Source organism: Sander lucioperca, chromosome 9, assembly GCF_008315115.2.
Source record: "Sander lucioperca isolate FBNREF2018 chromosome 9, SLUC_FBN_1.2, whole genome shotgun sequence".
NCBI lineage: Eukaryota > Metazoa > Chordata > Actinopteri > Perciformes > Percidae > Sander > Sander lucioperca.
The window spans coordinates 26,028,165-26,054,923 of record NC_050181.1 but is presented as its reverse complement, the minus strand read 5'-3'; the positions used below and the strand labels follow the sequence as shown (position 1 = coordinate 26,054,923).

Here is a 26,759-nt window from a genome sequence, read left to right as displayed (position 1 = left end):
CTCTCTCTCTCTCTCTCTCTCTCTCTCTCTCTCTCTCTCCCCTCACACACTGACTGTCATCCCTGACCTTGCAGTGTTTGTGTTTCCCCTCGCCGAAAGCAGCAGCAGTTCTGCAGTGGAAGCTAAGCTAAAAACACTCAAAACCTCTCTGTACCGATTCCCCTGAGAGACACACACACACACACACAGACACACAAATGCAGATACACAGACACACACAAACGCACACACCCACACACACAAATGCAGATACACAGACACACACACAAACAAATGCAGATACACAGACATACAGACACAAATGCAGACACACACACACACACAAATGCAGACACACACAGACGCACACAAACAAATGCAGATACACAGACACAAATGCAGATACACAGACACACACAAATGTGCGCACACAAACATCACTGTTTCCTGGGACTGTGTGTGTGTGTGTGTGTGTGTGTGTGTGTGTGTGTGTGTGTGTGTGTGTGTGTGTGTGTGTGTGTGTGTGTGTGTGTGTGTGTTGGGTCTGAAGGTGTTTTAATCATCCTGATTGGAGTGCAATTATGCAGATTTACTGAGAGAGGGACTGCTGTTGAAGGAATTTAGCATTTAAAAATGTGCGCTTGTGCGTGCAGCGGCTATTTGCATCCGTGCAAGTGTGCGTGGGCCTCTGTGGTTGTGTAACAGTGTGTGTACGTGCTTGAGCTTCTATCTTTGTGACGACCAGGTTTTAGTTTTAGCCCTTGGGCATGAGCACATCTTTTAAAAGAAAGTAGCAGAGTATCCGGAAAAGTCAGGACATTTAGAGACAATTAGGACTTTTTTGTTTGTTTTTAAAAGCGAGGACATTTTGGGAAGGAGAGGACAATCAATTCATGATGAATTGGGGGTAATGAACTCTGAAATGTCATAAATTGTGAAAAATTCACGAGTAGTAAACTATTTATCAAGTTGTTGTTTTTTTGACATTTTGGAAACTGCAAAGAATTTTGGAGAGTGAGGATGATTTTGGAGAGTGTAGAAGGACACATTTTTGGAAACGTGATATTTTTTCTAAGCCAGGACATTTTTTCTAAGTGGTTTTGAAAATTGATGATATTTATCAAAAGTAAGCACAGCTAGAAAGTACAGCTTTTTTGAAGGGAGGATATTTCTGGAAAATGACAACATTTGACATTTTCAGCAGCTAAACACATTTTAGACACCTAAAGACATCTGTATTAGTTTAATTGGACGCTACATTTAGAATATTTTCCCCGCTTCACCTTGCCGTCAGACCAGCCTTTACGACGGGGGACTGAAGCCGTTATCTCTGCAATTGTTATATGTGTATATCTGTGTGTGTGTGTGTGTGTGTGTGTGTGTGTGCGTGTGTGTGTATGGGGGGGGGGGTCAGCCGTCAGCAGTCAGCCTCACCAGCAAGGCCCTGGACCCCCACTTACACTGACTCTGATACACCCCCCCCCGCCGCCCCTAGTCACTACACTTGCATCAAACTTCATCTTGGACTTTACATTGCATATACTATATATTCTTTGCAAATTCTGCACTCAATCCATTCAGCCTCTTTTCTTATGCAAGGATTATTTTGTATGTATACTATTTCTTCCTCTGTATTTATTGTGCATTTCATATTAATGTTTAATATTTGTTTGTTGTTTGTTTGTTTACGTATTCTCCCTTAACTAAAAGGCAACTTCCACATAAGTGTACCTTTTGTGGCAATAAAACCGTTCTGGTTATGCAAGAGGGAAACCTTGGGGTCAGTGTGTTCAGACATTCTTTCACAGACTCCACAAACAGCATCTCTCACATCCAAAAAAGGCCAGAGCGCAGGGCTGGAGGGGATCGCCCAGCGAGCGTCTGGACTGCTACTGTGCCAGTCGCATGTGCTCCGAAAACAAAAACGCACGATCCACCGAGAGCTGAACGAGAGGAACAAGATGACCCTGACAGTCGGACCAAAGACGGAGAAGTCAATTTAGCAGCAGGAAAACAAACGTAAAACATGATACTGAGATGAAAGGCATTGTGGGAGCTGTAGCTGTAGGAGAAAAGGAGAAATGTGCGTATAGTATATACTGTATGAGTCGGCACCACAAACAGGCACAACTGGATAGTTTATATTAGTCTGGTATCAGGGTCAAAGACGTGGCATGTCAATTATGGTGTCCAAAGCATATTCATAATGCAAAAGATAAATATTAATTTTAAAAAACTACATTATATCACTCAACTCTCCCCTCTTTACTCACTTTAATAGGTATTTATTGCAAAAAAAATAAAATTCAAAGAGCTATTGAGCTGACAAGTACCAAACTGTCCCTCCTGGGTAACGTCCGGGCTTAAAATCTAAGTATAAAAATGAGACAGAAATGTCAAAAATAATAATAAGAGCATTAATTATCTACTTTGGCATAATTGTGTCGATGTTTGCAGTGATACCTACAAATATAGTAACAATCCTACCCTTATTTAAAATGTTACTCAAGAAATACTTTTGTCCTTACTTTTGGATTTCCCTAATATCCTTCCTGGGTAACAGACCTTAAAATCCATAAATTACACATAATGCAATTGCACAGTCATGAAATATGATATTAATCATAAAGAAGATTTTGGAGGACCCCAAAACATCTGGAGAGTTTAGTAATTCTCTCTTAAAAAAGTTTTTATTTTGCTTTTTGGGTCACTGGTGAACTATGTCCAAAAATCATGTGTCTTTCTGGATAACGCTAATAAAACATATTTGATGTTTTGATATTTAAAAAAATGCCTATTTCATGTGAAATATGGCATTAATGTTTTAAAGGCTAAGATATATTTTAGCTGAGTATGCCATGTTTGACAGAGTTTTGGTGGGAAAATCATGTTTTTGTCCCTCCTGGATACCCAGGACATGTCCTCTGTTATCCAGATTGGACATGTTAATGAAAATAGTTTTTTTTATTAGTATTTGTCACATTTCAAGCATTGTGTTGATGATGTTAGATTATATTAATAAAATAATATGTATTTCTTTCATCTTTTATGGCATTTTTGCATTATGTCATTCCTGGCTAACGGGATGTCATCCCGAGTAACAATGACACAGTCAAGTGTTTTCAAGTCATTTTCATGGTATATTACACAATCATGTTTTCCTCAGTTGAGTATACAATAATAACCTGATAACCTTTACTGTGAAGCATTTTAAGACTTCTTTCATCATTTTTCTGTTTTTGGCATGGAATATTGTGTGACCAAAATCAAACGATGAGCCCATTTAATTATAAATACCCAAATATATCATATTGTGTTAAAAACTTAGTTTTTTTTTTTAACAGTGTGCGTTTGATTAGCTGTAACTATGGATATGCCTAAACATTTCTATGCTAAAAAGGTAGACATTTCAATATTTTTTAAATCCATTCCCTTTACCCAGGAAGGACATTTTTCATGGAATAAATCACATGATTCATCAAAAAAAATTAAATTGCATTTCTAAATTAAATTCCTGTTGTTGAGATGTATATAGAACACTCTAATGAAAATAGAAATTGCTTGAGTTGGCATTTTTTGACACTTTCATTTATTTTCAAATTTTAAATCCTTATTCGTCTTTGACCCATCAACAACAGTGCTAATTTCAATCTTCCGCTCTCTTTGTGTTGTTTCTTCGGGAAACAACAACAAACTTCGAGCTAGCAAGCTACACAATTTTGTTACTGTATTGTGTCAACAGTTAACTTCATTTAATATTGTACGTGGCGTTTTCTTTTGCGAGGTTAAAATGTTCCACCAAAACCAGTTCCTTCCCGAGACTAGTTAGCGCCGCCCAGTGACGGACTGGCCATCTGAAATTTGGGCAAATGCCAGAAGGGCCACACCCCTATGGACCCCTATGGACCACTACTGATAATTTGTCTTTGGTTCATTTTGATAAGTTATTTTATGCAGCCACAGATATTCAAGGCGCGAGGTGGTGGAAAGATTCACTCGGAAGGCAGAGTTCCTAATTTCCAAGCTAGGTTATTGACAAAAAATAGGGCCGGTGTGTTGCAAATGCCAGGGCCGTGTTTTGATCCCAGTCCGTCACTGGCGCCACCCAAGGCGATTGGTTTAAAAAAATGCCAACAACCCAGAAGGTTTTTTTCCCCTCCTATCCCAGAATGCATCTGTGGTGTAGCCAGACTTTACTCCACAGCGCTGAGGAGTCAGGTCTGGCAATGCGAGAATAAGTTTATATTAACAGCAAAAGATTTGCAATCTACGTTTTGATGAGGATTTTTCGGGACGTGCTGTTCCCTCGAGTGAAGGTAGGCAGGTTAAACTGACATCAGGCTGACATTTAAATAAATATCTGCATGTTAAATGTCACCCACATCTCAAAATATAGCTGAAAGCTGAGGAGAAAGAGTAAGAAATAACTTTTGTATAAACAAGAATGAACTTTCAATGTCAACTTAGACATAAAAGTCCTTCACAGTAAGTGCTCAGAACAATATTTAAATCTATTATATACCAGTCTATTATTTCGACTGGTAGGGTTTTTCCATTGGCACTTTTGGCCGCGCCGAGGATCGGCTACATTTCCATTTTGTAAAAAAAAAAAAAACAAGAAGAAAGCCTTGCTTGCTGGATTTAATAGGTATCATAAATTGTTGCACTGGTTTCCTTCCTCAAGATTTATCTGCGTAAACCAATCCTCCTTCCCTATGGTGCCTCTCTCTTATCTATCTACTCCAACGTCAACTAAGCGAGTGGAGCGATTGTTCTCATTAAATCTTGAGAACATTGTGAACTGAACTCCTGCTTCGTGTCACTTTGTTCTCCGAGCGCTTCAAACTGCTTTTGATGATCGACTCCCAGAGGTCGAGCCAGGAGCTGACAGGACGCGAACAGGGCTTTAAATTAGGGCTGCACAATATATCATACTTTTAATCGTCACCGCGATATTAACTGGCGCAATACACATATCGTGAAAGGCTGCGACACATCGCGGAAGACACTCGAGAGATTTTTTTGTGTTAGTTGAAAGGAAATATCAGCAGAAAACTGCATTTTAAAATGTAACCGTCATTCTTTTTTTATAATTCAATGTTCAATTTGTTCAATACAAGAATGTTGGAAGGCAGCAGAACTGAGAACACTTTAATATCTGTTTATTTATCGCAGGTAATTAGGGCTGCCACCTCTTGGTCGATTAGTCGACTAATCGGTCATTTTGACTACATCAACTAATCGATTAATCGACAAAATCATTTAAGTATTAGTCGACTAAGAATTTCTTTAGTCGAGGACAGCCCTACAGGTAATATCGTGATATTCAACGTTATAGCATATCACATATTTTTTCTCATTCTCGTGCATCCCAACTTTAAATTAACTTTTTTTAAATCACCAGCCAACGTGGCTTGTACATTTTTAAATTTTAATTTAAATAACTTAACCCTCGTGTTGTCTTCCCGTTGACCACGAACTTGTCCTTCCAGGTCAAAATTGAAAAATAACTCTTTTTTGGCTCTTTTTGGCTCTTTTTTCTCACTTTTTTCAATTCTTTTTTTACATTCATGATCCATAAACCTAATGTAAACGACATTATACCCAATTTTTTTATGAAATTATGAATTATTTTGACTAATAGTTAAGATCAGAGCATGTTGAGAGAATCACAGACTGGTTCATGTCAAAGTTTAGTCAGGAAATAGTTTTAAAACTATTTAAACATTTTTTTCAAAGGCTAGACTTCGGAATAAAACACCCAAAATTCATGGAAGTAATCATTCATTTTACCTGTGAAGAACATGGATGCATGGATGCATATGTTGTAGGGAACCATGTTATTTTTGGGGCATTTTGGTTGAAAGAAACCCCATATTTCTGATATTAAAAAAAACGGGTCAATTTTGACCCGAGGACAACACAAGGGTTAACTACTTAATTTCATCGCTACCGCACGCTTGACACATAGCCAACGGTTGTACAACACATCACAACATGGTGTTCATGGGAAATGTAGGATCAGTGCTATGAGTAGTGTTGCCAGATAAAGATTACATTTCCAAGCCAAACAGACACCAAACAGCCCAAATGTCATGGCGGCCGGCCGATTAAAAACAGACACTGTGCTGTTTGCTCCTTTCATTACAATGTTACTAGAGCTGGGCATTATACCGATATTGTATCGATATCGTGATATGAGACTAGATATCATCTTAGATTTTGGATATCGTAATATGGCATAAGTGTTGTCTTTTTCTGGTTTTAAAGGCTGCATTACAGTAAAGTGATGTCATTTTCTGAACTTACCAGACTGTTGTAACTGTTCTATTATTTACCTTTCCCCACTTAGTCATTATATCCACATTATGATGGTTATTTATCAAAAATCTCATTGTGTAAATATTTTGTGAAGCCACCAATAGTCAACACTACAATATTGTTGCGGTATCGATATCAAGGTATTTGGTCAACAATATCGTGATATTTGATTTTCTCCATATTGTCCAGCCCTAAATGTTACCCGCCAAAGTACATTTTTACCGGCATTTGGCGGGTTGGAGGGTGTCAATTTAAAGCCCTGGATGCGGAATAGGGGTGCATGATATATCGACTTAATATCGTTATCGCGATATCACGTTGCGCAATATTATATCGAAAGAGTCGCGATACATATGCAATATTATGTTTATTTTGTAGCCCTGCGTCCCGTCCGTTGGCTGTGTGGCTTAGTTGTGTTTGATTTAGAGCTTGAAACGCTGTAATGATCATGTTTCATTGGCCAGTTACCGTGGTTACCGTGCCACATGGACATGTTAGTGCACGTCAGCGTACGGATCCACTACGTGACAAACCCTATGGAGCGTACCACGTACAACTTTTGTAATTTTACATACTTTTAAAAATATCGAAATAAATATTGATATCACAATATCACATTTTGTCGATATCGTGCAACCCAAATGCGAAACCACAAAACAATCTTGATGGGATTGTTTCATAACGCTGAGCCAAACCACGCGGCGCCGTTTTGCGTTTCCTTTGCCAGTTTAAAACATTGATATTTCCGACAACATCAAGAGGTTTCTTATTGAAATATTTCAGCAATGTTTCTTTGTCATTTTAAATGCTGTTAGAACTACAAAAAGCACTGGAAACATGACTCACATGAGCATATTATTTGAGAGACTCTTATTCCTATAAAGTCTTCTCATTCGGCGAGACAAAAAGCTAGTTTGTTTCAACATCAAAGTTTCCCACTTTCATTCACTTCCTCTGATTCAGTACATCGTCATTTGCATATAATACTTTTGTCTTTTATCTGCACATGAAGGCTTGTTTTTTTTTAACTCTAACATGTAGTAATTTGTAGTATCTAAGTGAAAAGCATGAAGGTATTGACTGAAGTAAACCTGTGATTTGACTGGTGCTGTTCTGCTTCACTGCTGCTCCTTAACATCTCTGTGCCGACACCTGTCTGGTGTCGATAGAGACACAAGTAAACATCTGACTGCCAAACGGGGCCGGAGGAAAACTGTAAAATCCTCCACAAAGTGCGGCGCGGCGGTAAGCCGGGCGTCACACAACGAGCACACAAAAGATAAAAGCTTCCCCTCTCTGCAAAGACGCGACTGGCGCAGGGAAAACAGAGGGAGGCACGTCTCCTTTGAAGTTATATTTAGGACAAATCCTCCCTCTGCAGAACAAACCGTCTTCCACTACGCATTCAAAATCACAGCCGACAACGGAGGGAGGAACCGTCCTAAGAGCACAGGAACCAACCGCACGCGCACAATTAGCCGTCGGAGCATCAGAACGCCCCGCTGGCTTTGATTCCTTCTGCATCCCAAATACTCCCGTCGCACCTGGGGTACAGATGCATGCTGGGTGACGGGGGGGGTGTTTTCATCGGACACGGTTTTTAAGATCTTAACACGGAGAAGCGCCACAGCAGGTGGTCCAGATCCGTAAAGACACATTCACAACAAACTGCAAATGTAAAAGCACTCCCAACACATCAGTGTGTGTGTGTGTGTGTGTGTGTGTGTGTGTGTGTGTGTGTGTGTAGTAGGGCTGCACAATATGAGGAAAATGTCAAATTGCGATTATTTTTGACTGATGTTGTGATTGCGATATGATTCACGATATTGGAGGGAATGATACATTTTTTGGATCATCATTCTCATTTTCATTGAAACACAAATAAAAATGTACTATGGTTATGTAGTGTGATTTTGTGACAAAGATGCTTTCCTTTAGTCTGTAGGATAGGATTTGTAGGCCCAAGATGTCTCTGCAGCCCCACAATACTTCATTTAGAATGGTTAGACACATATTTTGCCTTTAAAAGATCCCATGACATGGTGCTCTTTGGATACTCTTATATAGGCCTTAGTGGTCCCCTAATACTGTATCTGAAGTCTCTTTTATATAGACCTTAGTGGTCCCCTAATACTGTATCTGAAGTCTCTTTTATATAGACCTTAGTGGTCTAGGGCTGCAACAACGAATCGATAAAATCGATAAAAATTCGATTATTAAAAAAGTTGGCAACGAATTTCATTATCGATTCGTTGTGTCTCCTAATACTGTATCTGAAGTCTCTTTTATATAGGCCTTAGTGGTCGCCTAATACTGTATCTGAAGTCTCTTTTATATAGGCCTTAGTGGTCGCCTAATACTGTATCTGAAGTCTCTTTTATATAGACCTTAGTGGTCCCCTAATACTGTATCTGAAGTCTCTTTTATATAGACCTTAGTGGTCCCCTAATACTGTATCTGAAGTCTCTTTCCCGAAATTCAGCCTTGGTGCAGAATTACAGCCACTAGAGCCAGTCCCACAATGAGCTTCCCTTAGGATGTGCCATTTCTGTGACTGTAGCTAACTGCCACTTTGCTCGTTTTCAAGCCATGATGTCTCTCTCTTTCTCATGGGTGGGCCAAATTCTCTGGGCGGGCAAAGCAGAGAAAGGGGAGGTAACCTTTCCCCTTATGACGTCATGAAAGGGAAGAATCCAGATCTGCCCATCTGAGCTTTCATTTTCTCAAAGACAGAGCAGGATACCCAGGGCTCAGTTTACACCTATCACCATTTCTAGCCACTGGGGGACCATAGGCAGGCTGGGGGAATTCACATTAATGTTAAAAAACCTCATAAAGTGACATTTTCATGCCATGGGACCGTCAACAAATATTGCGCCCCCCTGTGATTTGGATATTGCACTAGTCCACATTGCGATTTCGATAAAATTAAAGATAAAATGCGATTAATTGTGCAGCCCTAGTGTGAAGGAAATAACCCTTTGAGTGGTTGTTGGGGGTTTTTAACAGCAAGTGGAAAAGGAGGACAGAATGAAGATCTGTCTGTCAAATGTATACCTTTATGTTCAGGTTTAGTTTTCAACCACACAGCATTTCTTCTAGCAATTGTTCTTGAACAATAAGTTCCAACAAGTGTCACTTTAACTGCCAATCATACCGCTCTGCAGACCGAGTGTCCCGCTGGGACCACGGGATGGAAATGAAGACGACTCTCTGCAAAATGAGGGTAAACAGGAAAACAGGAAGGCCTCAACACCATAATGGGGAAAGTTAAAAAAAAAAAAGGATTTCCCAGCAGGCATCCTTTCATCCAACCACGTTCTTATCTGACTCTCCATTCAGGCTAAAAAAGAGCAGCGGCAGCAGCGAGGGCGACGGCAGCGGGTTTGTCCTACATAATGACTTAATTGAAGTGGTTAGCACTTTGAGGATAATGAGAGCCTCTAGACCACAACAGACCCAGGAGTGAGTTAGGAAATGGAGCAGCGCACACACGCAGAGGAAATCAGTGTCGATTATTAATAGCAGCGGCGCCACGCGCAGCACTCAGACAAATCAACGCAGGTCTGTCTCCTTTCTGTCTCTGTGGGACTGGACACGATGTGTTCATTTCGTTTGTCCAACACACACGGATACAATTAGCAACTATAACAGAATTTGTCCTATTTCCATTCTACTTGCTCACGAAACATGAGTGTGTTGGCTAAGGCTGGGTTAAAATAATCAAATTTCCAATTCAAAATCCATCTTTGTTTGAGTGATTTAATGTTCCTTCATAAAATCCAGACATTGATCTTTAAATATCTGCCTTTTCACCATGGATGGAGAAGTTAAAAAGTACTTTGAACTAACTTTTTGGATGTCAGATCCTAATGTAAACATTAACCTGGTGCTTTATAAAAAAATACTTGAGGGTTGCTTCTTGCTTAAAGGAACACGCCGACTTATTGGGACTTATTCCCCGTATCCCCCAGAGTTAGATAAGTCCATACATACCCTTCTCATCTCCGTGCACGTTGTAGCTCTTTCTCTAGTTGGAACCGATTACCTTCAGGATCCGTGCTAGGATAAGCTACCAGTGGAGCCGTCGGAAAGAGCTACAACGCGTACGGAGATGAGAAGGGTATGGACTTATCTAACTCTGGGGGATACGGTGAATAAGACAAAGTCCCAATAAGTCGGCGTGTTCCTTTAAACAATTTACAGCAGTTCTCTGACAATCTCTTTTATATTTATTGTGTTTCCGAGACTAAGAATAAATTTTCAGTCTCAACTTTTGGGTGAAGAAACAAGGACGAAAAGTGCTCCAAAAAGGACATTTGGGGTCCTATCTTGCACCTGGCGCAGCACAGCGCAAAGCCCGACCCAAGTGTCTTTGCTAGTTTAAGACCGACGCAGTTGTCAATTTCCCGTCCAGCACCCACGTCGTTTAAATAGCAAATGCACCTGCTACCATCTTTGCGCCCATGGGTGTGCTGGTCTTACAGGGAGGTGTGTTCAGGTGCATTCTGGGCGTATTGCTATCTGCTAGCGGGAAGTGATCACACCATTGACCAACAAAAACCTGGTCTAAAGTCAATAAGGCAGCATTTCATTGTTATTTTAACAGAGCATTAGTAAAATGCTCCTAGGCTCGTGCACAGCGTGCACACTATGCTTGTTACACACACAGGGACACACAGCAGCACACACACATGCAGAAGATTACAAATAAAAATATTACGGTGCAAATCCTCCATCATAATAGCAATGCTCCAAGGTCCAAACGCGCCTGGCTTTTAAAAGGAATGGGAGATGATCTCTGATTGGTTGATTGCATGTTACGCCCAAAACACACCTCTGATTAATGAAGACACTAAGTACAACCCTTTAGAACCATGCGCCCGGTGCACAGACCCTTTTTTCCTCCGTCAAACTAGCAAAAGTGGATTTGTGGAAGTGGAAGTGGATTTTATTTAATAATTGCTTAAAGCATTTAAAACAAACTTTTGTGTTTGAGTTTTTAACATTCCAAATGCATATCCGTTCTGGTTATCGGTTTCATTAAAGTGCTCATATTCTGCTTTTTGGCTTTTTTAACATTTCCTTTATTATGTTATATATATTTTTTGTGCATGTTATAGGTTTACAAAGTGAAAAAGCCCAAAGTCCACCCCAAAGGGACTTACCATCTCCAACAGAAAACACTGTTCACAAACTGCTCCAAACAGCTCTATTGTAGTCCAGCCTTTACTTCAGAGACAAACGTGGTCACTTTGGAACACACGTTATAATGCTCGCCTAGCTGCTAGCATGGCACGCCCTCATACTCTGCTTCTGACTGGCTAGTAGTCCTTACCTAGCTACTGTCAGGGCACGCCCTCATACTCTGCTTCTGACTGGCTAGTAGTCCTTACCTAGGTACTGTCAGGGCACGCCGTCATACTCTGCTTCTGACTGGCTAGTAGTCCTTACCTAGGTACTGTCAGGGCACGCCCTCATACTCTGCTTCTGACTGGCTAGTAGTCCTTACCTAGGTACTGTTAGGGCACGCCCTCATACTCTGTTTCTGACTGGCTAGTAGTCCTTACCTAGGTACTGTCAGGGCACGCCCTCATACTCTGTTTCTGACTGGCTAGTAGTCCTTACCTAGGTACTGTCAGGGCACTCCCTCATACTCTGCTTCTGACTGGCTAGTAGTCCTTACCTAGGTACTGAGCATGTGCGACTCCCAACAAAGATGTTACAGCAGTGAGAGGTCTCACTCTGTAGCTAAAACAGAGAGCTCAACACACAGGGTGAAAAGAGGAGCTGCAGCAATGTGCAGTACAACAAAAATATGGTGTTTATTGAAAATTAAACCATGTAAACCTATGCTGATATAACCTCTAAATACAATTATGAACCTGAAAATGAGCATAATATGAGCACTTTAACTTCTTATAATCATAACCAGTATAGGTTCGATCCCTACTTAACACCAAAAACGGTTGGGAACCACTGTTTTAGATGATGCCCAGCCTTAATTACTGCTAATGTAATAAGCAGGTAACCACTGGGAGTAATTACAGACGTGAGGCCCGCAGGGTGGCAGACGCAGCGAAAAACGCCAACATCCAGACACATCAGCAGTCTGAAATGCCACCCCCACCTTCACACCCTCCTGCACCGCCACATCACACCGCCGGCAAAATAAAGAGCCCGTCTGGAGGGGGACTTCTGGGGCCTCAGAGACTCCGCTTTTCCCATCCTACTTTGTCTGTCTCAGCAGCCAAGTGGGTTTTTTTTTTTTTTTTTTTTTAAGAGAGAACGGCTCTCCAGTAAACGGCAGCTGGTTACCTGCCAGAGCAGCTGCTGCTGCTGCTGCTGCTGGAGAAGAAGAAAGGCGAGGGCGCCCAAAGTCCAACTTTCCCAAAATAGAAAACACTGTCAGACATGACGGCACACACGCTTTTCGAAAGTCTCGTATCTCCTTTGTTTACGTTACGCTCCACTAGGCGTGTGATCGAGATTAGCGAGGTCAAAGTCAGGACGTTGAGGGAGTAAAAACGGCGAAGGAGGCAGCTGAGGGAATCAAGAGGATTTACAACATGCGTGATTGTTGGAATATGTCTTATGTCGTATGTATGAAGAGGATCTGTAATAAAGCAGCTGTATTCACAGGCAACACAATGGGGAAAATGTTGAATTATTGAAAAAAAGATGAAAAATTCAAACTAAACCTCCACAGCAGACAGACAAAACTAAACTGTCAGACGGGAACCCCTGAGGCAGAAACACTTCATGTGACTAATCTTTCTATGGGGGGGGGGGGGGGTTGGACATTAAATTACTTGGAGCAGATGACAGCCTGCTGCACAAGATCAATGGGATTTTGATCATAAGGTCCATATTAAGTGCTATGCTGTAACTATTGAGCGTTACAGCAAACTCGTCATGGGGCTTTTTTATTATTATCTATCCGTCTATAAAATATCCCATCAGAGCTTCGGGCACAAGGTACATTTTATTAAATGTCTTGTTATGTCTGAACAATTCAGTTAACCCTTGTGTTGTCTTCCCGTCGACCATGGCAACTTTCTGTTTTTCTGGGTCAAAATTTAACGTTTTGGTCCTGACGGTTTTGTCACTTTTTTTCGACATTATTTAGTCACATTTTCCCGACGTTTTTGAAGCTTTTTCCAATTTTTAATGCCACTTTTTCCGATGTTTTTGTCTGTACTTTTCTGCGCTTTTTTTAATGGGACATTTTCATGGGACTTTTGTCACTTTTTTCAACATTTTATAAAGAAATAATTGTTAAAATGCTATAAAATTGAATAAAACACCCAAATTCAATGAAAGTAGCTGATCATTTATTTCACTTGTGAAGAGCGTTGTTGGAACCATCCACGTTATTTTTTTTTGACAATTTGGTTGATGGAAACCCAAATTTCTGATACAGAAACTTAAAAAAAGGGTCCAATTTGACCCGAGGACAACAGGAGGGTTATCGATCACGGAAGACCAGAAGCAACACATCCTCATACGTGAGAGGCATTTTTAGTACGGTCGATCGACTAATCCATTAACTGTGTCAGCTCTGAACTCGTCACTTTGTTCAGTCACACCATTATCTAGACCCCCGAGTGCGTCACTTGCACTCCTCAACAAGAGAATTCCCTCACAGAGACTACAAAAAGAGAATCCAACCCACGGATGTTCCCTCTCTGGAAAACACCTTCCCAAATCTAAAAAATATCTGGATCCAAGAATTCCCTGAACTGTGAAGAATCAGGTATTCCAATAAGTCTTTTAAGCCTGAGCACAGGTTGTAGTCAGGGCCTTAGAGGCTACGCTGCTGTGTGTACGTTAAGGATTAAATAAAGGTCAGTCAAGCTGCAGCACATGCCGACTGTCAACAGCTGCTCCAAAGCGATGAATAGTCAATGTTCACCGGTAGGGCTGGGTACCGAATTCGATACGTTTTAGGCACCGACCGAGTCGCCTCCTTAGTGTCGAGTATGGAAAAATGCCTCGTCATTCAATACCTAAGGATTAAACCTCTTTAGCGTCTGTGAGCCAATAAGCACGCAGCATGCTTCTACCAAGATCTAACGATGGCTGTGATTGGCTGTCTTAACGTTACACGTCAGAGAGACACGTTAGTGTGGATGGTTGTCCACACTACTTCTGAAGAAGTCTGACCTGGTCACTTGACCCCAAAAAAAAATAATCTGATTTGGGCCACTTTTGCCTGCAGTCTCAACGTAGCCAAAGTCACGGTATTGGTTTTCGGTACAAGCATCAGAAGTATTTGAACGATACCCAGCCCTATTCACCGGATGATTTGGCTGCTCCAAAAAAAAAAAAAAATGCAGCATCAGTTGCTAGCTGTTGCAAAGATGAGCGTTTCAAAAGCCTGGGAGGATTTCATTTTTGGTTTTCATGGAAAAATAAGTTCATAAAAAAGGACTTCAATCCTGCTGACTCACACTAAATACAAAACACAAAACGAGCTCCTGAACACACACTCATCAGGTGACTGTAACGTGTTTCCAGTGGTGGAAGAAGTATTCAGATCCTTTACTTAAGTACAAAGTAATAATACCACACAAGTAAAAGTCCTGCATTGAAAATGTTACTTTAGGAAAAGTCTGTAAGTATCATCAGGAAAATGTACTTAAGGTATTAAAAGTAAAAAAGTACTCAATGCAGAAAAATCCTCACATTTTCAAACAGTTCTGTCCATCAACTAAGTTTTTAATGGTCTGATCATTTCAGCTGGACTTGTAGGCTGTTATATTGTTGGCTAGTTTACTTTATAATAAAGCATCGTATTTTAAAAACTACATGTATGTTTTGCATGCAAAAATCTTAATATGTAAAGTAACTAAAGCTGTAACAGATGAATGTAGTGGAGTAAAAAGTACAATATTTCTCTCTGAAAATGTAGCGGAGTAGAAGTAGAAAGTGGCATGAAAAGAAAGAACAAGGTAAAGTACAAGAACCTCAAAATTGTACTTAAGTACTGTACTTGAGTAAATGTACTTAGTTACTTTCCACCACTGCGTGTTTCTACACTTCTGTCAGTATCTACAGACACACATTATACATTAGGGGTGTTGAAATTAATCACTGCATCTGGACGATGCTGCACCGACGCAGTGACAGACCATAATCGATTATTGCCTACTGATGGTACTTGTTGACTTGTTGACTTGTCACTGCTTCTTGTTGCCTGCTGAGTTCAGGCTCTGCTACATTCAGGAAGTGTCTCCCTCGTTCCGCCTAGCTACATCCCGCCCCCCCCCCCACTCGAAACCATCAGTTGCACCTCTGACCCCAAAGTCTATCAGTTTTTTGTTTTTTTTGGTCCATATGCAGTTAATGACCTGAATATTCCGCAAAGTAGAGGGAGAGAATACCATCGCAGTATTGAATAATTGGAGCCCAGACGTAATTTTGTAATTTTCTAAATTTCTGATCCTCTGAATAAAAACAGAAAATTGGAAAAACAGTTTAAAGATCCAATATTTTTATTTGTCAAGGTGGAAAAAAATGAAAAATTGGATATTTGAACCCATTTTTCTGTTTTTCCAAATGTCTGTCTGTGCTTAGAAAATTGAACTGATAAGCGTTACACTGACCATTCACACCCCTATTACACGATATTTGCACCTGTATACAGATGTGTTTACACCTGAAATGCTTCTTCCTGCTTCCCTCTCATTTAAATGATTAATGAGGTGAGGCACTTTCACCTTTGGTCTCAAACTTACTTGAGCTTACCACAAATCCGGTCTGAGTGAACTTTGACCTGTGAAATCACAAGACTCTTCAATGTCGAGCCAATGTAAGAATGGGGAAATGGCTGACCTCCAGTTCGAGATATATGCCATTTATATAAATGTATATGTCTATGTACAGTATATCTGCAGTCAAACACCAGAAGCAGAGAGGAAGGAGTTCTGATTGGCTGCACTGCATGTAGGGCAATGACAGAAAGTGATGACAATAAAAGTTCCTAATAAGAAGTTACACAATTTACAACTTCCTGCTGTTAGCCATGCTAACTCCCACAGTGTATGTTTACAACCCTGCCCATGCCTTCTACTGTGCCACCCAAGTACATTTCACCTGTTCTCGCTCTCCATCTATGCTGGTCTATAGTCTGGATCAACGGAAGTACATTGCCAGGATAAGCATGACAAGCCGAAAGCTGAGGCACGTTTGTGCAATCGTTTCAAAAAGATTGCTTTTTAAAAAGATGAATCTATACATTAGTTGCAGGACAGCAGGTGATACAGAGACAACAGAAGCCTTCCAATGCCACACACAAGCGGTGCCAGTGAACGCATCACTGTCACTTTTCTTCAACTTCAATTGGGGTCTGTTATGCAGTAATTAGGCGAAACTGTGACAGATACACTCAGTTGTAGGGTTGGTTTTCTAACTTGTCAACACACACACACCCTCTGTCACTGTCTCATGTACACACACACGGACACACACACACACACACACACACACACACACACACAGCTTACCGGCTGGCATCCTGGTGCTAATGTACCGCAGTTCCTCTGTTTTGCTGAGCACCGATTGGTCCTGTGTTAGTTAGCCTCCATGTAGCTTCTCCTGCTGTCTGACTTCACCTGGCATCGGAATGACAACTCGTTAACATGAAACACACCCGTTTGTGACACAGTTAACAGCCGCTTTAAGTCCGAAAAAAAGACATATTAGGCGTCATTGACAGGCAAAAAAAAAAAAGCTGTCCGCTGTGACTACCAAACGAAAGAACCCTGTAAACACTGAATGTCCAGAGAAATTAGCAGCAGAAGCTAACTTAACGTCTGAGTAACGTCAAAACTCTGCGCGCGGGTTCACAAGAAAAACACACACACACACGGAGACATAAAGGAAGACATTTCATGAGGATAAACCGGTGGACATACCTGTAGGTAACGTTAAACAGCAAGCTGGCCAGATAACCTCCTACACATTACTACAGTGCTTCCTGCTTTACGGTGACAGACAACACGGAAGTGTGTGCTGTATGGCTTGCTGCAGCAAGAGCAGCCCCCCCCAAAAAAACCTCCCCCGCTCGGCTTCAACGTTCAGAGCCCACGGAGGAGCCCAGAGAGAGCTAATTATAGCCGCCTGCTGCAAGGTGTGCAGTCCAACCATAGGCTTAGGTTAATTATACTGTAGCCTATATGGGTTACTTATGAAAACATTTACCCATACATGGTTGTATACAGTGCAAGTTGTGTTTTTGATGTACATGTCATGTCAAAGTAGCACAAGGACAGAAATAAGTAAAGATAAAAAAGTGAAAAGTAAAACAAGACACAATTAGAAATATATACAAAATATAGGATGACATTAAAGAGCAGTTAAAAACAATGACAGGTATGAAATACAAGAATTAAAGTTACAGTGCAGTGTAAGAAATTAGCATTAGGGTGCTTGGTTAGCTCACCTGTTAGAGCAGGCGCCCATATATAGAGGTTTACTCCTCGACACAGCTGTCGCGGGTTTGACTCCGGGCTGCATTTCACTCTCTCCCTTTTCAAGTCTAAGCTGTCCTATACAAATAAAGGCCTAAAATGCCAAAACAATTATCTTTAAAAAGAAATGAGCATTACTTTAAACAGGCAGCATCAAAAAAGACAAGTCTTCAGCCACGACTTAAAAGAACTGAGAGTTGCAGCAAACCTAGCAGCTTTCGGGGAGTTTTTTTCCAGATATGCGTTGCATCAAAACTGATAGAAAACAGCTCCAGACCCAAAGTACACTAAAGTATGTGGACAGGGTCAACGTAGTCTGTTATAGTTCAAACCAATACGACTGCCATGTTTAGGCCACTCATGCTAAATCTGTACACGCTTATGTTGACTTGAATCTTGTCAGAGCCTTGTATCATACACACGACACATGCACACAATGAAGACAACAAACAGGGCCTGCAGTATTTCTAATGATGACACAAGAGAGTATGTTGTCATTAAGATCACCAATGAGACCAAAAATGTCAGCAATTAACTTGCTGATGAGTGAATGTGTGTATGAAAGTGTGCTGGTTGTGCTTTTTTAAGCTCTTAAGAACCTTTTGCTTCTGCCGTCCAATGGACTTAGAGGTGATTAAAGGCTTTGGCCCCCACAGATGGCACGCCAAGCATCTGCTAAAGTCAAATGACTGACAGCAGCCAGCGGCACTCCTGCCTGACACCAAAATAAATACAAATAATTGAGATTGAGAAAAAAAAAGGAAAGATTCTGCTTGTGTAATTACTCTAATGCAGCGACGTCCACGTGTCGCAACAGTGTGGCAGAGGTGGATCTGCACACTGCAGGCTTAAAATAAACCCATCAACCTGAACAGATTTAGCAGTCAGACAGTGTAACACATATTGGCCAGAATCTGCTTTTGGGGGAGGGGGTGGGGGGCATATCATAGTGGGGGGGTTCTGGGTGTCCTCCCCCAGGGAAGTTTTGAGCATCAACGGCCTCATTTGCTGTATTCAGATACACTTTTATGCACCAATTTACGGTGGAAATCCCTTTATTTATCCTATGTGAAGAAGAAAAACACAGATGACAATTCAAATTATATCAAAAATATAATGGAAAGTATTTTGTTGTGGGTCATTGGGCATTTTTAAGTGGGTATATGGAAATCCTGGAGCTTTCTTAGTGGGTATACTGTGTATACCTGCGTATCACCTAGACTACACCACTGGGAAAGGGGGAGAGAGATAGAGGGGATGACACACAGCAAAGGGCCACAGTTTGGATTCAAACTCTGGCCGCTGCAAAGGACTCAGCCTACATGGGGCGCCAGTCTTACTGGGTGAGCTAGAGGCCGCCCCGATAACTCAAAATTTAAACCAAATGGGATACCAGTTAGGGAGTGAGTGTGATTTGATGAGCTGAAAGGCTAGACGGCTTTTAAATCTGTGACGGTTTTATTTTTATCCTTTTATTTTTTTCTATAGCATTATTAATGTAACAGGGATATCTGGTGCTCTCTACCAACCTTTTAAAGCTGCTGAACTCCATATTGCCTGTGGTGTCCCTGCCAGGGGCGGGGCTAGAAGGGGGCCATGGTGCCACCCCCCCAATCCATTGGGCTAGAGTGCTGTCAATCTGGCGATAGTGATTTCCATTGGATCAGGGTACTGTCACTTGGCTGCCTGTTCTGCCAATCTTGCCAGCCCTTGTCACATGACCAATTCATGTTTCCATGGTGACTATCCAAAATTCTGATACCATGGAATTAGCACTGGAATTGATTTTTAGTTTTTTAAAGTGGCAGACTGAGCCTTTAGAAAATGTGTATTATATATATTATATATATATATATATATATATATATATAATGTATTATATTTGGATACAATTTGTTGAAAATGAACACAAGTGAAATTAATAATGAATGTGATATTTTATGTGATGTGTTTTTTTTTAGCAGAATTACATTGTGTTGTTCTATCCTTTCCAATATTTCCTATATTTCTAAGCAGATTTTCTATGCTGTATTCTGATAAACAATTACGGTGATGAAACGGTCACATGACATAAATTTAGCGGTCTTTACAGTTAGGTTTGGCCGACAAAAGGTGACTGTGAGCCAGGTACAGAGCACCGTGAGGTAACAGTCGTTTCAGCGACCGTTGCAGTTTAGTTCAGCCGACAAAAGGTGTTCGCCATGTCGCGACGGCAGGTAAGTTTAGACACAAAAACGACTAGTTAAGATTGGTAACAAAGATCGGGGTTTGGGTTAAAACACTGGTTCCCTTAAGTAGTACTCCCAGGACGTGAACACCTGTTTCCTGGGTGATAGTCTTGTGTTTTCTCCTTAACTTCTCCAGGACATGAACACCTGTTTCCTGGGTGATAGTCTTGTGTTTTCTCATTAACTTCTTCAGGACATGAACACCTGTTTCCTGGGTGAAAGTCTTGTGTTTTCTCCTTAACTTCTTCAGGACATGAACACCTGTTTCTTGGGTGAAAGTCTTGTGTTTTCTCCTTAACTTCTTCAGGACATGAACACCTGTTTCCTGGGTGAAAGTCTTGTGTTTTCTCCTTAACTTCTTCAGGACATGAACACCTGTTTCTTGGGTGAAAGTCTTGTGTTTTCTCCTTAACTTCTTCCACCTGTTTCCTGGGTGAAAGTCTTGTGTTTTCTCCTTAACTTCTCCAGGACATGAACACCTGTTTCCTGGGTGATAGTCTTGTGTTTTCTCCTTAACTTCTTCAGGACATGAACACCTGTTTCCTGGGTGAAAGTCTTGTGTTTTCTCCTTAACTTCTTCAGGACATGAACACCTGTTTCCTGGGTGAAAGTCTTGTGTTTTCTCCTTAACTTCTTCAGGACATGAACACCTGTTTCCTGGTGAAAGTCTTGTGTTTTCTCCTTAACTTCTTCAGGACACGAACACTGGGTTTCCTGGGTTTCATGGGTCAAAGTCTTGACTTCTTCTGGGACACGAACTCCGCTCCCCGGCTTGAAAGCCCTGTGTTTTAGGATCTTCACACACTTTTACAGCAGCAGTCGTACTGTAATAAATACGTGGAATGCATACCAATTACAGTGCTTTACTTTTGTAGCTATATGTACGAATGCTTCATGAGAACAGCCTGGTATTGTCTCCAGTATAGACTCCAGCTTTAATGTTCTTTCAGTTCAGGAGGCAGCGTTGTGCACTGATCCTCAGCAGAATATTGACACGTGTAATCAGCAAACAGGTGAAGTCAATGAAACGTTGGAACAGTCTCAGTTTCCTCATTAGCTGGTAGATGGCTGCTGATTGTCTGGCTGCTTTGGGATATTTTGGTGCATTAATCAGAACCAGTTTACTTGTTGATGAGTGAACTTGATGAACAGGCAGACTCTAGATCAGTTTGAACGTTTCCTGCATCTAGGGATCAAATCTGCCCACGCAGAAATCTTTATGCTTACAGCTTTTCCACAAAAGTTAACTGGTGGGAAGAGACGAGGCCTTAGACGAAAAACGCTCCCATCGGTTGTTTGTTCAGGCATAAATTACGAATCATATAGTGGCCTCGCGTAATTATTACGGGATCAAAGAAGGAAGTAAGCTCATGAAATATAAGAGTGCCAAATTCCAATAGACAGTTAAAGAAATGGACCAGCAGATACCGTGTCTCTGGACGGAGACCAGTGAAGGATATTAGAAGCACTTTTCCGGTGATGGCTGAGCGTTACTGAGCAGCCTCCAACTGAGCTTGAAGACGTAGATGTGACGTGAGCAACCTGTCTGAAAGTTGGAAGTCTTCTGGTAGCTGTGCCAAGAGAAATCTCAATCATTCCCAATCTAGCAGAGACGGAGAGCATAGGTATATGTAAGGAGATAACATAGACACAGGCTAATTATTGCTAACTAAAATGCTAGCTAACATTAGTAATTAAACTTAAACAGCTAATGGAAGTCCAAACTGCCTGCGAGCTTCTCCTGTACTATACGGTAATTTCTGTACTGTACGACAGTAAGTCTCGTGGTTATGACCCAATCGTTAGCCTATTTTTATAAAAACGTCTGCTACGGAGCCATAACGTGAGATACAAGGTAATGGAGCCTTTTATACATTGTCGTGTTTCTTTAGAAATAAACAATGGACAAATAGAGTCTTTAAACGCTTCAGATGTAAAGTTATTCTCTGTCAAAGTGGCGCCAAAATGAATGGCAGTCAATAGAATGCTAACGGGAGGTGAGTGCTAAGTAGCATCAAAATGGTGCCATAGGAGGTACACTTTGTAGGCTTACCCCCTTGCAAATTCCGCATAAGTAGGCAGGTTGCGGCTTAGCCCCGCCCATGACGATTGTGATTGGTTTAAAGAAATGCCATTAAACCAGAGCACGTTTTCCTCTCATCCCCGAATGCTATGTGGAGTAGCCAGACTCTCCTTCAGCGCGCTTTGGAGGAAGGTCTGGCAAAGCAAGACTACACAATGTTAACGACATGTTTTTTAAAACCGCGACTGTTACTCTCTCTGGTTTAGATATGAGGACGGAAAACACTCCTGTGGGTCGGATTAGAGGGGGGGAATAACTCTGGGTGGGAAAACTGAGCGAGTGAAATGTCCAAAACAGCCTGCAGAAAACAAGACTTTTGACACTTTTATGTCAGTGCCATTTCAAACTGATTCTTGGTCATGAAGAATCCCTTTGAGCTGAATTAAAAAAGACATTTAAGACAGTTCATACGCCAATGCCTTTGAATCTAAAAAGAGATCTTTTACTGTGTTCAATACTTGGAAATGTGCCATATTTTACTCTCAACCTACACATTTTTATTATCAACCCAATCAATTAGATAATGAAGTCCAGTGAAAAAACATAAACGTGAGAGCAGAGTGAAATAAATATCTCCTCGAGAGGACTCTATGAGCAGCTATTCACTTTTATTGAAACACTTTGTACATCCATTGTTTGAAAAAAACACCCTGCTGCAACAAACAGTCAAAATCCAAAATTGCACATGCACATATTGCTATTTGGATCAAATGTTTACCTGTGATTCATCCTTGAACATGAAAGGGAATACATTTTACAGCAAACAACACATAAAATGCAATCAATCTGTTTCACTTCATACATCTCTCTCCACACACACAAACACACACACACACCGTCACACACTCGTCTCCGCGGCGCCCAGAGGTGGAGGTGAAAACTGCTGTCGAAAGCCTCCGTTTGCACTTCAAAGGGTTGTGTGGGTGGAAGACAGACGCCTGCGGTGAGCTGCAGCAGAGTCATATAAGCAGCGACTGCTGGAGTTTAACCTCCTGGGAAACATCCTCGGCCTCCGACAAACAGCGGATCAACTCTGACGGATGTTTAACATGGAGCCTGGAGGAGGCAGAGGGTTTCGGACAAACGGTCTCAGAGTTGCCATCAAATATGTTTTATAACCTTTATGTGTTTGCACAGTGAGGGGTTTTATGTAGAATTGCCCAGCTGACTGCCACGGAACTATTCGAGGGGTGTAGACAGAGATCTTGTGATCAAGTGAAAACTACTTGAACACATTACTGTTGATGCAAATTGTAAATGACATTTTCAAAATGGACGTGTTCAGGGTGAGATTTGTGAAAAAAGCAGAAAGGGGGGGAGGGGATGTGGGGGTGTTTTTTTGATAATGCACAACAAAACAAATCATGCAAGAATTAAACCCCTCTCCCAATACCACCATAGATATAGAGCCACTTGGCCAGCCGTGCCAAAACGCTGATTTATGAACTTCAATATCCAATGGAAAATTGGAAAACGTGGTGTCAACATAAAACACGACGCTTTCAAGCTGGGGAGAGAAGTTCACTTTGTGTCGAAAAACAAAATACTTTCACAGGAAATGCTCGTTTGTTCCTTCGGGGGTGTTTTAATCCAAACCAGGATCTTTTTCCTAAACTTAACGAGTCGTTTTGGTGCCTAAACTCAACTGTCAGCGCTGTATGACGATCACTTTTTCTGGCTAAACTCCACTACCATGGCCCCTGAAAGGACCGTCATTCAAGAAAATAGAAACTCAACCGTCGGTTTCTTCTCGCGATAACTCGCCAAGTGGCGTATATGTTTACGTCCACTGTATACAGCGTAGACGTACACGCGGACAGCTCAAAATGCATACAGATAACACGCCACTTGGCTTAAGAAAGTGGGCGTGTATGTTTATGCGAAGTCATGATGTCATGTTGGTTTTTTGAGGGGGACAAATCTACCTCTTCTAAATATTGGAGGGGACATATTCCCTGCACCCCACCCACGAAATCTATGCCTATGTTTGTCCCTAACATCCCCGACTATTATGACCCTGTAGGTTTGTTTGTTTGAATTTTAAGGAGGCTTCAGATGTCATGCAGAGTAATGTCAGGACGACCTGGCAAACCAGTAGCTCAACTCTATGAATTCTTATTTTATGACTTTAAGGAGTGTAGTTGCACCCAGTTCCAACACATAAAGGAGACATTGGGTGTGACGAGAATAGGAGGGTTGGGTTGGAATATTTTCTTTGTACAGATGTGATTGTCTGAGAACAGTCATCCATAAACCTGTGATTTGACGGACTCTGCAGGATTACATGACTCATACTTACAATATTTACAATAGGGCTGCAACTAACTTTCATCTGCTCGATATATGACATGTTTGTTTCTGAAATGTTAAAACATTTGCACGAAAAATACCGTTCAGCCCAAGGTGACATCTTCAAATGGGTCCAAAACCCCAAACAGATTCAGTTTACAATGAATAATGACAATACACTGCTAATGAAAAGCAGCTAGGATCTCATTGGAGAAGCTGGAACCGAAAAATATTTAGCTTCTTGGCATATTTTGTCTGAAATTCATGGCTTTCAAAACAAATTAGTGGAATTTTGCCATAAAAATCTTTAAAGGCTGTTTTCTCAAAATGAGTTTTTTCTCACACTCTGAGCATAGATTATTTACTTCTGTAGCACATACATACACCAAACTTTACAGTCGTATTCATAACTATATTTAGAAGGTTTACACAGAGGGATTTGTTGATATATCATTCTTGGCCTGATTTATATGACATTTTATGCCTAAAAATAGGGCGGAAATCCATTTTTTAAGGCTATTGGCAGTATTTTCTGATTTACTGGGTAACAAAAGGAGATATTAATAACCCCTCTTTGTAAATGTCTTTTAACTGAATATATCAACAAAATGCAAAAAGAAAATTACAGAAAACTTGCAATACATTTTATTCTCCTATTCATGTGAGTAATCAACTGGTAAAGTTTCATGGTGATCTCTAAAGCTGTTTGCATGAAACATTACTGAAATGACTACTTCACATTTCCTCTGTTCCTAAAACTCAACACAAGTTACATTAAAATGTTTCCACAAATGGTTAAAAGGGTAATTCTGGTACTTTTCAACCCAGCCTCTATTTTCCCAAGCATTTGTGTCGAAGCACTTAGTGATTTTAGTTTTACAGCCAATTGATGTGAGCCACCCTCCAGGTCTTACCCTGGAAATGTGCTTCCGTTGATCCAGATTCAGGCCGCGTTTAGACATCCTGCGTCGGCTGTCCGACAGCCCGGCAAAAACGCAGGTCTTTTTTAATTCATTTTGAATGGGGCTGGTGCATTTAGGCTGCGGCAGGGGTTGCCGCAGGGTGGACACGCAAAAAAACGCAGCGGGCATGCAATGAAAAGTCACGCTGCGGTGGTCATGTAACCAGATTTGTCGGTGTGTTTTGAGCTATGGTTTCAGGCGGTGTGAGAGTCCCGTACAGGAAACAGGAAACATCACTGCCTCTATCTCTGCTACAAGAAAGTTTTAAAACACCATGAGGGTAAAAAAACGAAACCCAAGCACTGAACTGCCCGGGAGTTTGTGTAACAGCTGAATGTTTCCTGCAACAACAAAGCACTCGCTATGTCTCACTCGTCTCTTTTCTTTCTCTCTCTCTCCTGGGAAATGAAGCTGGCTTCAAGTTTGCCCGGAAATGTTGAAATCTATAAACCGATCTGACGGAAAACAGTAGCTGTGAAACATAAAGTCTACTTGTGCTTTGTTGGGGGGGGGGTTGAGAACACAACAGGACGTCACACAAATGGGCCGTTTAAGCACAACCCTGCGGAAAATTGCGGGACCGCTTTTTTTTGGTCTTAATGCTCAGTAATGTAAGCTCTCCAACTCTCTTTTAGCTCTGTTTTTGTTCTCCACCAACTCCTGAGGAAAATATCTGTCCCTTTAGCTGCTAAATGCTACCACCAGCTAGTCTCTAAGGCCTCTTTCACACTGCCTGCGTGGCGTGTCCGTTTTTATTTCGGCTCCCGTGTTAACAGGTTAGAGCTTGCACACTGCCTGCGTGACACGCACATCTCAGGCGCGGCTTGAGCCACGCTGAAAACGCGTACATGCTAGAAATAGGACCGACGGCTATTTTTCACGCGACACGCAAGCGTGTTGGAAGCGTTTCCAGGAAAAATAGAATAAGAAAAGATGTTTATATGTCATTTTGACACAAATACATTTAATAAATGACATGTTGATGTTTGAAAGTCTCTAGGTTTTGACATAAATGCAGATATAAATGTAATTTAAAAAAAAAATCAAATATTGCACCTGTCAATAAAGAACCAAATTCTCTGTAGCCTATTTTGCCGTCAATACTGCCGACGTCTTTGCTGTAATCAAATCAGTATATAGGGTTAAAGAACATTAGCTATTATTTCATTTTATCAATGGGATGTGTACAAACAAGGCTAGCAGCAGCAGCAGCGCCACGTCAGACACGTTTCTGGTGTGAAAAGACATAGAAAACGCCACACAGCCGCCACGCAACTGACATGCAACAGAAACGCCACGCTCACACCACACAGGCAGTGTGAAAGAGGCCTAACTGTGTCTGTCTGCTGTCTGCTGCTGAGGCACTGAGATTACAGGAAATGTGCAACAAAACTAGGAGCTTAAAGAGGCTGCGGGAGTTCCG

The 26,759-nt window shown here is 41.2% G+C and overlaps 1 protein-coding gene and 1 long non-coding RNA gene across 2 annotated transcripts in view; one reads left to right on the top strand and one right to left on the bottom strand.

Moving 5' to 3' along the window:
- The window catches only part of efr3a (EFR3 homolog A (S. cerevisiae)), a 160,964-nt gene extending 143,632 nt beyond the window's left edge, over nt 1-17,332 (bottom strand). Inside the window, exons 1-2 of the mRNA XM_036004731.1 lie at nt 17,220-17,332; nt 16,809-16,916 (exon numbers count right to left, since the gene is read on the bottom strand). Coding sequence (XP_035860624.1) covers nt 16,809-16,818 — 10 coding nt within the window. The 5' untranslated portion in view covers nt 16,819-16,916; nt 17,220-17,332. The remainder of the gene's footprint in view (nt 1-16,808; nt 16,917-17,219) is intronic.
- Nucleotides 4,795-23,971, top strand: LOC116044767. The gene is made up of 3 exons (XR_004103747.2): nt 4,795-4,805; nt 19,404-19,407; nt 23,814-23,971. It is a non-coding gene; the product is annotated as an uncharacterized LOC116044767 (long non-coding RNA).
- The last annotated feature ends 2,788 nt before the right edge of the window (nt 23,972-26,759 follow it).